Source organism: Cibotium barometz, chromosome 29 (genome assembly GCF_041138505.1).
Source record: "Cibotium barometz isolate CiBa-2024 chromosome 29, ASM4113850v1, whole genome shotgun sequence".
Classification (NCBI taxonomy): domain Eukaryota; kingdom Viridiplantae; phylum Streptophyta; class Polypodiopsida; order Cyatheales; family Cibotiaceae; genus Cibotium; species Cibotium barometz.
This window is the reverse complement of record NC_141074.1, coordinates 33851614-33863136: the sequence shown is the minus strand read 5'-3', so window position 1 is coordinate 33863136 and position 11523 is coordinate 33851614. Positions and strand designations below refer to the sequence as shown.

The 11523-nt window shown below is 39.1% G+C and overlaps 1 protein-coding gene across 4 annotated transcripts; it reads right to left on the bottom strand.

Annotated features, from left to right (window-relative positions):
- Positions 1-4629: 4629 nt before the first annotated feature.
- Positions 4630-9531, bottom strand: LOC147622080 (transcription factor HHO2-like). 4 transcript variants are annotated; one of them, XM_086823176.1, is made up of 6 exons: positions 8837-9531; positions 7857-8077; positions 7298-7587; positions 5969-6383; positions 5761-5837; positions 4630-5647 (listed from the first exon to the last, which is right to left on the bottom strand). In XM_086823176.1, exons 2-6 carry the CDS (start codon positions 8056-8058, stop codon positions 5081-5083), a joined length of 1551 nt encoding a protein of 516 aa, XP_086679302.1. In that variant the 5' UTR covers positions 8059-8077; positions 8837-9531; the 3' UTR covers positions 4630-5080. The 4 variants fall into 4 exon arrangements, with proteins under 4 accessions (XP_086679302.1, XP_086679305.1, XP_086679303.1 ...); XM_086823179.1 differs by lacking the exon at positions 8837-9531 and adding an exon at positions 8746-8770; XM_086823177.1 differs by lacking the exon at positions 8837-9531 and adding an exon at positions 8557-8726.
- Between the last annotated feature and the right edge of the window lie 1992 nt (positions 9532-11523).

Below are 11523 nucleotides of genomic sequence, written 5' to 3'. Positions count from 1 at the left end.
TTGGACTCAATTAATGGCCTCCCTCACCTATAAATAGACCCTCATTCTTTTGTATTCTCATATGCGAGCTAAACTATGCCGGTATTACTCTAAGATAAGCTTATTTTATATTATCCTCTAAAAATCCTCTACTACAAATTGAAGAGATTTGAGCTTCTCTCTCTCTTCAATCTTCCTTGGAGTCTTCATCAACATACCAAACCAATTGATTGGCCTCTACTTTGATTAAAGAATCAAGCAATTTAGGAGGTAAAGTGTGGTTTATGGTCTTTTTTTAAAAAAATCTCGAAATGTTTCTCTCTTCTCAACCCCTCTCAATCTTGAGAAGCATTCAATCAAATGGCTTTTTAATACAATTGAAGTTCTTTAATAAATTGTAGTGATAAAACACATAAATTTTCATTTATGCTTAAATTATAATGTTTTCAGCATTTCTCTCTCTCCCCCAAAGAATGGTCATTCCTATAACCTATTCTATATTCAAATAAAGCTTCTCATGAAGCAATTCTCTAATCTAAAAGTAATTTCTATGCTTGTCAAATTGAGGCCAAATAAGTGGCTTTTTAATGCTTTATGCTATGTAATTCATGGAAAAATCAGGAATCAAGTCCATAATTGGATATTGATCAAATTAATGGTTATTCTATCATATGATATTACTAAACTTTATGTTTTCAAAATTTAGTAATAACAGCGGAGCTATGGCAAAATTGGGAATTAAGTCTATAATTGGATATTGATCCAATTAATGGTTATTCTATCATATGATATTACTAAACTTTATGTTTTCAAAATTATTGAGAACTATCAGTAATAACAGCGGAGCTATGGCAAAATTTTTAAAAAATTAACACATAAATCATTTTCATTCATAATATGAAAAGAGGACTTCCTACCAATGTATTCTAGGATTAATCATCCTAGATTAATTGAATGATTCTCATTATAATCATGAAAATTTTGATTTTTATGTTTATACATAAATAGTTAATTAGGAAAAAGAGAAATTTCTAGTAATCCATTTTTATGTTAAAAGAGTAATCCCCATGACAATGAAAATCCATGTATTCCAATGAAGTAAGAGAAAAATTGGGATGCTAAAATAATGTATATTTTATTTAAAAATTAAAGAAAAATTTTAGTTAAATTTATCTTTTTGCATAGAAAAGTTTAAATGATGAAAGAGGAATTTCCACCATATTGGAATTCAAATATTTAAATGAGGAAAGTGTAATTCCTAGTGTAAGGGAATTAATGGAGATTTTTATTTAAATTTTAAGAGAAAGTTTAGTTAAATTTATCTTTTTGCATGGATAAGTTTAAATGATGAAAGAGGAATTATCACCGTATTGGAATTTAAATATTTAAATGAGGAAAGTGTAATTCCTAGTGTAAAGGAATTAATGGAGAATTTAAGAGAAATTTGAGAAAATCACTAAATGGATATTTACCCAAAATTAGATGTTTATCTGAAGGGAATCCTTGTAGAACTAAACCGAATGAATTTGGTTAGACTACCCATCTCTCGATGTGAATCAAGTAAAAACTTCGTATTGACCAATTCTAGTTTCTAATCACTCACAAAGAATAGACTACCAGAACTAAACTAGTTTTTCCTGACCGAAGCCTCGCAAGTCGATGTAATTCTTTCGATCCTCACCACCAACAAGTGGCTTCTTCAACACAGAGCAGTTCAATAAGAGTCTATATGACTCAAACAATAAGAGTCTATATGACTCAAATCTTGTACTTCATGTAAATCTGCTTTATAAGAGCACTTAACTGCATAAAAACATAAAAAGCACATGTGCAAAAGAAAACAGGATCAAGTCCTACTCAACTAAATTTGACAAGAATCTTGCCACATAAAGGGACATCATCACAAGCCAATTACTTCAAATGATGAATGTCACTTCAATGAATCAAATGAGGAACTAAGAATCACCATCTCGTTCTGATGTTTCTACGTTCCTCCAGATCCTTCTCTCTTCTCTCCCATTATTAACATCTCTTAGTGTCCCCACTAACAAAAATCACATGTAACCTTGCCGATGCAAAAACAAAGTGAGCAAAAAAAAAAAACGACTCACATATAAAAATGCAATCTAAAAGAGTATTTAGTATTCATAAACCTTTCATCACAATAATTGAATCTCTGATTTCATTATCTTGTCACATTTTTTTTCATATAGAGAAGTTATTATATACCTCTTATATACATACATGATAAATTGTATTTATAATACTTAGTATGTAAGCGTTTTGGTTTTCACAACTCATGTACAATTCAATATCTATGTCTTCTATGAAACTTATGCTCTCGAATCATCTATAGAATGGGTTATAATCACAAAAGTAACACAAAAGAAGTTGAAAATATTTAAAACATTGTGTAAATATGGTATCTCAACTCTTATCACTAAATTTTAATAGCTAGTAGGAAAACAAAACTAACTAAGGCATGACCCTCTAAGCTCCAAACCTTTATGAATCTATGTTCATAAAGTATTTCATATGTTCCAATTTCTTGGAGGAGAAAGTTTCAAAATATCATTCAATCACAAATGTTTCAATACAATAACTAATCATGAAAAGCTATGTCAATTCTACTATCAAAACCTTACATTATTTAATATTAATTAATTTTTTAAAAAATGAGTGCCCTTCATGCGCAAGGGTCACTCTTTTGTGGCCTTTCAAATTGAAGGGCAAAGTTTTCCCCCACACTTATCTAGCAATACTTGTATTGCTATGATACTTCTATTGGCAAGTCAAATTACCTTTAGAAGGGCTCTACAACCTTCAAAAATAAACCTTGGTTAGCTTGCAGTGTCATATCATTTTCGAACAACTTTTTTAAATTGCTCAGCTCCCAATCAATTTCTAATTTGCAATGCATGGACATTGGCCCAAAACTCGCATAAGGCAAAGCTTACATTGATTCTAGAACTCTCCCTAAAATGAAAGCCACTCTCGTAAATGAAAATTACATCACTTGTAGCTTTATACCCACAAATGTGAGTTCATACTAGGCCTTCTAAGTGTTAAAATGCAAGCATGAGTGGACTATGGTGGATCAAATGCTAGAATCAACATCATTAACAAAGAGATTAGATGATAATTAAGATATGATTAGTGAGCAATTAACTGATAGCTTAATGTACACATGGGTAATCAAAAACCAGTAAATTCTCATTAGGCTAATGCCTCAATTTATAGAGTTTATATCCAAGCATCCAATCCCACTGATTTCTCCTTGATTCACTCCTCCTCTTTTGCTTCATTCTCTCCGCCTCTCCCAGAATATCTCCACACCTTCTAAATCTCCTCATGCTACCTTCTATTCTCTCCTGGTAGATACTTCTCACCTTTTCATAGGTTCTCTCACATTTACAGATTCTCTTTTACAGCCTCTTGCCAAGGGCTTGTTCCCGCACACACCCTATTCACTTGTATATTTCAACACCTCTCCTCAAGTGAATACTCCTAGCACACCTGGACCCTTTACCAAGTTTCCCTCTTACTTGATAGTCTGCGACCAGTGTCTCAAGTCCCTAAACTCATAGTCCTTGACACTCTCTCTCTCTCTATGTGTCCAAGGCTACTACAAGTGCCCGTGACCTTGACTAAAGTGCTCACACATACATCTACCACATGGCCTACATCATCGGTGGCTCAGAGGTGGTTTTACTCTGTTGGGGCAGGTTACATTGGGTTGTGGGGTTTCACTCTCTCTCTCTCTCTCTCTCAGAAAAGATGATCTGACTCCATGAAGTTTGCTGATGTCATTCCTTCTCCACTGGATTTGCTGTAGCAGTCTCTTGTCTCTTGCCATGTGTCCTGGCTTTCCACAGTTGTGGCAAGTGAAGGTCCTTCCTCCTACTCTTCCTCGTCCTCGTCCTCATCCTCGAGAGAATCCTCCTTGGGTGAAGAATGCTTTTTCTTCTCCTACTGTTGAGTCCAGCCATTTCTTCTCTTTGCCTCTAGTCTCTTGCTCTAGTAGAGCTCCTTCTATCTCCTGTAGCTTCAATTCAGGTACATTCTTTAGTGTTGCTACAATGTTTTCATATTCACCTTTGTCCACACTCTTCAGAAGAACTGCTAGTGCCTCATCGTCTTCTACCTTTTTGCCAATAGTAGCTGCCAGTTGTTGCTTAATGCTTTTTTCATGATTTAAAGGAAGAACACACACACACTCTCTCTCTCTCACCCCCTTTGTAGAGTGACTGGAGACGAGGGCCAAAATCAAACACATGTCCAAGAGGAGAAAGGACACAAATTGGACAATCCAGGAGGAGAAAGGACACCACCCAGGTATTGGCCCCACCCCCATGCAGGCCAAAATCGAACCCACATCTAGGAGGAGAAAGGACCCCACCAAGATATTGACCCCACCCCCTAGCTACTCAGAATGTTTTGTGGTACTTGAGTGTGTGTGTGGTTAGTATGGTGTCTGTGTGTAGCCGGGTGAAATACCTGTGTGCGACGGACACCACCAGGATATTGGCCCCACCCCCTAGCTACTCAGAATGTTTTGTGGTACTTGAGTGTGTGTGTGGTTAGTATGGTGTGAGTGTGTGTAGCCAGGTGAAATTCCTGTGTGCCACTAGGAATGGAATAAGACCTCATGAAAAAGGCTAAATAGCAATGATAGTGTTAAATGGCCAAATAGCCCAGTGTCATTTTGCACCACACTTCCCAAAAACCGAATATGTTTAAAAAAATAATATACAACCCACAACAGAAATATACCAAATAGCATGATCCTGATAGCAGCTTGTGAAAACACTTAGTTTAACTTTATTCATAAGTATAAGTATGAAAAGGCATAGGATTCTCCATATGCCTTTCTTCTCTTGGGAAACATAGAGGACCATCTTGGCTATCAAAGTAGGCATCCATTGCAGTACTTCCTCTTTGAAAAATCCCTTAATGAAGAAAGGGAGAAAAGAGGAAGCCTTAATTCACAAGCCCTCACTGCTAAGCTACGCGCCCTTTGGCAAACCCTTAACTCTCTTTACTTCTTACCCTCATGTTGTGGAAGACAAAAAGTATCTACACAAGAAGGCTACTTACACTCTCACACACTATCCATCATGATGGCATTGACAGGAGTTTGATATACTCTACCATCTTCAGCTTCAGAATCATCTTCTCCACTATCATGAGGATACCTCCATTTGTGGACATGCAAGTCTCCTCCATCATAACTGTCTCCATTCTCTTCATGGAGCCTTTCCTCTTGATACCCATCTTTCCAAGTAGCGCCTTCGTTGCCATCTTCTCCTAGACTCTCTTCTCTGCCAGCATCTGATGAGTTTGCAGTGAGGTGTAGAGGCCCTTGTGAGGACCCCTGTGAATGTGTCGCGGTGGGATTCTGCTCCTTGTAGAAGAGAGAGGGGTGTAGCTGCAATTGGGTCGTTGAGTTGAGCTCGGTGTAATGGCTCTCAGAGAAGGGTGCTGACTGCAAATGGGATGCTTGCTTCTCTGCAGCATTGTGCTGTTGGAGAGCTTGGTTTACAGATGCAGCAGCATGGGCGGCATACTCTGGAGGTACCCAAATTCCACCCAGCACCACCACCTGTGGACCATGAGATGCTGTTGAGTGGAAGCTCGGGTTTGGCCGTCTCGTGTGTAGCCGATACTTCTGCACATCAAAAATGATACAAACTCTTATCAGTTTGATTATGGCCAACAAGTGAAACAACTGAAAATGCACAAATCCATACATTTTGCAGCAAGCTTTTGACGCACCCATACCTGAAGGTGGCTCTTGACTTCATCATTTGTCAAGCCATCAACCTTCATAAGCTCTCGAATTTGCTTAGGAGTGGCAACTGCAGGGACATAAAATGGTGGAGTGTCAGCAATTGATCAGCTAGAAAAGCCGAACCCCAAATAAGCATCGATGCCAAGGACTACACCGGCATGTTCAAGGGCACCCATCATGAGAATTTGTGAACTGTACCTTCAGATCCACCGAGCTGTTGGAGTGCATTCACAAATCTTTGGTGAAGCTCAGGAGACCAGCACCTTCTTGGCTTCCGTTGTGTTGCTTGCCCCGGGCTGTTATTAGAGGTGGTGGCAGCCGGGGCGGCCACAGTGACATTTTGAGTCTCCTTGCTTGGGTGATGATTTGCACCCTCACTTGCACATGATGATCTGGCCATATCTGCACATGAACTCACCTCTCCATCTCCAAACCGAGGCGACACTTCAGGCAGCTCAGCTGATAATGGTTTTCTACCCCTACAAAAAGGCATGAAGGCCCCTCCTGCTCTCCTTTCAGAATTGAGGATGGGCTTTGCCACTTCAATGTCCTCACCACCCACACGCATGCTTTCTCTTTTCTTGTAGGGTTTGTCAGTCATGGATGACACCATCTGCAAAAAAGCAGACCAACAAGAAAGGCTTAAAAAAGATCGAGAATATGAATTGAGTCTGGGATAAGACCAACTGCAACATGTGGCATGACAAGCAAAGATGACATTAGACATACAAAATGTAGCTTCAAAGGTTACATCAAGGACTTTGATTCTTGTAGGACTTCAGCCCTCCAGTGTATGGTTAGAGAATTGGCATCCCATCAAGAAACAGGCACTTATGCTCAAACAGCTCTCGAGAGCTCGGCCAAAGTCCTAGTTTATCCTGAAACAACATCACACACAAACATACAGCGAAGACCAAACCAAAGGGTTGCTGGCAAGCTCACACCCTCAACCATAGCTTTGTCTAGAGCACCCCTAAGCTAAGGTTAGACCAGCACCGGCCCCACACATCAGCTAAATTACTGCATCCCATAACGTCGAAGCCCGCAATCCTGGTGTTTGACTAGAGCTTGATCATTGGCCTGATATCACCAACCACACATTGCCCAAACCCATCTACCATCCTGGAGTCCACTCTCCAGGAGACCGTCTAGAGCTTGGTTATGGCCCAATCTCACTGACCACACATCCCAAGCCCATGTCTCCCATAACACCAGAATCCATTATACAAGTGTTTGGCTAGAGCTTAGTCATGGCCTTATTTGACTAATCTCCTGGGAAAACTGGAGAAATCCATTTACAAGCAAACCACTCACTTACATGCTTAGGAGTCTGCCCCACCCTTCCTGGAAAAGGCCCATAATTATAAGCCTAACCTGGTTAATAAAACCAGCCTACTTTCATCCTTTAAAAACTTAAAAACACGTCAAGAGAGAGAGAAATTGCATGTGAGTTAGCACACTCTTCATTACAACCCAGAAAATGTACATGCATGGCATTGTTGCAGTTGCAAAGATAAACTTTAATACCTCCTGACCATGGGCATATGCTTCAGCCTGACTCCAAAACTTGGTCTGAATTACTCCGTTTCGTTTCATTCGTTTGGGATACTTGGAGGCCATGCTATCCCTTTCCTCATCACCAACATCTTCCAACCTTGAATTTTTAGCTGGCTTCTTCAATTGGATGAAATCTTTAAGAACAGGCAATATATTGGTGACTTTCACACTAGGATCTTCAAAAGTAGAATTTGAAATGGCTTGCTGCTTTGCCGGTGGCTGTTGGCAGACAGCAAGCTGCTCCTTGGAGGCTTCAATTTCTGGATAAGAAAGGCAGAAAAAGCATCGATCATATGTAGATAAGAAAGAATATATATATATAGGCATGCGATCAAGAAATTGCAGTGTAAGCAACTGGAAAAACATTCAAACATGTTTTAAAATAAGGCAACTAGATGAGGCATCAATTAATATGTCAAAGTTGAGATAGCATGCCAGAAAGAACATCAAAATGAATGAAAAACTTTGAGAAAGCATGCCAAAGAATCATCATGTTCTTAATGCTTACAATTTCCTGTAAAATGCTTACCATCATTAAGCAATTGCATGCAGAGAGGTAACTCTCTCTTGAAGGCCTCGACCTTCTTGTACTCGTCCTCAAGAGCTTTCAAGTACTGTTCGAGCTTTAACATCCTCTCTACAAGCCCCCCAGCAAATGCACCATGGGTGACCCCATGGCAGGACCTTCCCAAGGTCAGCTCTGCAGAAGAGCCCATGTTTGGATCACACATAAAAACCCCCTTCCTTCACCTGCACACAACAAAGGCATATATGTAAGCCTGGGCCTTTTCGCAGCATTTATAAACAGATTCCCTATTGGTTAGCTCTTTGAAGTTACCAAAATCGAATCCAGAGACGTACAATCAGCCCCAAAAAAATATCTCGATTTCAAAATTAGTAAAAATGCAGGGCAAAGGTGGGGAAAGAGAAGTTTGTTAGAATAAAGATGGTAAAATGATTACGCACACCAAGAAGGGAACTATTCTACAGACTTTATTGTGTGTTTCTGGTTGTGAATGCTCGTGCGTGTGAACTACTACTGTGGGTATCCGTAAAGGGATATGATCCTGGTCAAACATCTCCTCACACACACACACACACACACACACACGCACACACACAGACACTCACATTTAAAAAAGGAAGAACCTGAAGACAAGAATAATCTCTCTCTCTCTCTCTCTCTCTCTCTCTCTCTCTCTCACACACACACACACACACATACTCACATGTCAAGTAAATTTTCTCAAAATTTCCTTAGGAGAAGAATTCTCTCTCTCTCTCTCAAATCTTAGACACAGCCAACAAGCAATCATGCTTATTCATTTGCATGGTACGGCCTATCCTTCAGAAGGCCATTATTTTCATTCTTAATGAATGCTTTTGTCCTTCCTAATTTTGTCATAATATCTATCCACCTGCAAGCAAATAATGATTCAAGCTTTCCATGCTGATCAGTCAATGTGCTTATGCGTTGCTTTACTGTAAAGTTTTCTGCCAAACACTCACCGAAAAGGCCTTCAGCTTTGCACTTTAAGGTCTTTTGATAGTTGATGGGTACCTTTCAGGGGTCCCCAGCAGGACAAAGCATGGACTGTTGGGGTGGTATGTGAAACCCAAACAGAGAAAGGAGCACTATGGAGGAGAGGGGCAGATTCATAAATTGTTCTATTAAACTCTCCCAAAAAAGAACAGCATTAGAGACAAAATGTGCCAAAGTGAGCTAAATTAACCCCCAAAATAAAGGATTTAAAATCTGGGTTATGACAAAAACGAGATTTTGGGATATGGGTCGCTGCAAAAACAGGGTTTAAGAATGTGGGTTATGGCAGATTTGGAGGGATTATTAAAGCTTTTGGGATATGGATTATGTAAAGTGAGGCCTAAACTGGCTTAAATGTGAAGGATTAGAGATGTGGGTTCTTAGAAAACCAGGGTTTTGAGATGTGGGTTGTGGCAAAAACAAGGTTTTGTGATGTGGATTGATGGTTAAGGCGAATCAAAGGGGGGGCAATGGGCATAATATTATGGGATAAAGCTGGGAATATTCTGATTTGAAGGGATCCTGTGAGCAGTTCCAACAGTAGACTAGTCACTAGACCAGTAGAGAGGCAATGAAAACTTGGAAGAGTGTTGGGGATCTTGGAATCTCTAGAAGATTCTCTCCTAGAACAATAGATGATGACGGAGGCGTGCAGCCTGCAGAGCAGAATCTCAGAGGAATATTTTCTCACAAAAGAAGAAGAAGAAGAAAAAAAAAAGAGCTTGTGAAACCCATTCTATGAGTAAATATACCCTTTTATTTATTCCCTTTTGATCCAAAACCCACCCAAAAAATGCCTCCAAGAGACAACAACAAAACCTCGAATCTCCCCTCTGCCAGCAATGGCACTTTTGTTCAAAATATATTTATAAAAATAAAAAAAACTACCATAAAAATGAGGGAAGCTAAGGTTTATAACCTAAACCTTTCCTTTAATCAAATTGGTGTAGCTAAATGATATATAATCTCAGCTCTATGCACCCTTTTGCTAACCAATCTGTGTGATTGTAAATATCTCCTTTTGGTGATAATATATCAATTTCCTCATTAAAAAAATCTATGTGATTGTAAATATCTCCTTTTCCTAATAATATATCAATTTCCTCATTAAAAAAAGAGAGCTAAAAGCATGTCAAAGAATTTATTGTGCTTAATAAAGGACCCAAAAATGCATAAAGGACACAAAAATGCATATCGGTAACAATGGCAACCTCATCTGTTAAAAAAAAATGAGAACGAGATGATTAGTATTATTCAAAAAGGGTCTTCAATACAGCATAGCAAGATTTTTAAGAGAAGCTTAACTCAAGGTCTAATATTCTATAGAATTCTTCATAGTCGTACTGTTCTAGAATGAACCTAGCCAACTCAACATCTTCTTCTTCTAACTTGCTCGCAACTTCTACCCACTCCTGCTTCTGTCTTTCCCGATCAACTTTGAGGCTTTTTTTCTTCTTCACATTCATCTCTAGCTTCATTGATTGCCAAAGATTCCTCTACATCAATCCTGGATTGTTGAGCCTGGCACACCATGTTATCCACCTTGAGAATCAACCTCGTCTTCACACACAGAGCATTACTCAGGCTGGGGTATTTGATGGGGTCTACATTATGAAACATAAAATGATTGCGCATTATCCAAATACACCAGATATATTCTGCACGGATTGTATTCCACATATTAGATGAGCAACCCGTGAAATCCCCCAACAAAATTTGTTTCCACATAATCTAAGATTTCTTAATAGGGGAAAGACATAGCTGAACTAATTCAAGTAGCCTATTGTGAAATCTGCAGGAAATGAAGAGGTGGAGAAGCATTTCCTCTTCTTGTCGACATCTGGGACAGAGTCCATCTCCAATCCCAAGTTTCTTGGTTCTCTCATTTGTCCACAACCCCTTGTGCATAATTAACCACAACAAAATTGACTTTTTAGGGGAATTATTGAAGACCAGATTTTGGAAAACCTTAAGTCCCATTGCTTCATGTCCCACAGCATATTCCATCTCCCATTCAACCTAACGTCGTGTACGAGCATACCTTTGAACAGCATAGGAGGTATAGGCAACAGGGTACATGAATTGGACTAGTGAAAAGCATCTACTTTAAAAGCTCTCCTACATTGAATGAGGGGAGTTTTGTCAAGATCCCACTTGGTGAGTCTATATTGGAGAAATAAAAGATCCTCCCTATTAAGTTTAAACATTTGAGCCAACAGATCAGGGTCTGTCCACTTTTGATTCGAGAAGTCCCATACATCTCCCCAGCACTGAATTCCTCTTTTTGACAATTTGTGTGCTCTCCTTAGGTTGTGTTCTTCCACACAATCTTCTAGATATAAAGAAAACCATATAGAGTCCAGGTGAAAGAGACCAGCATATTTTCTTTCATTCTTGGTAAGGCAAATCAACTCTTTAACTCTATTCCATGCATTCCAGATGCTTTTGACATGATCAAATCCTTTAGGTTCAATTTGGATGGGACTAAAGAACAAGGGGAGGACTAAAATATTCTTCCATTGAGGTATTCTGGACAGTTTATGTCCACCCAGTTTCCTATGCATAAGTATTGCCCAATCCGTTTCAGGCTGCATAAGGCTCCTTATAATCTATTTTACTGCCATTCTACTAGCCAGATCCTCCACATTCGGTA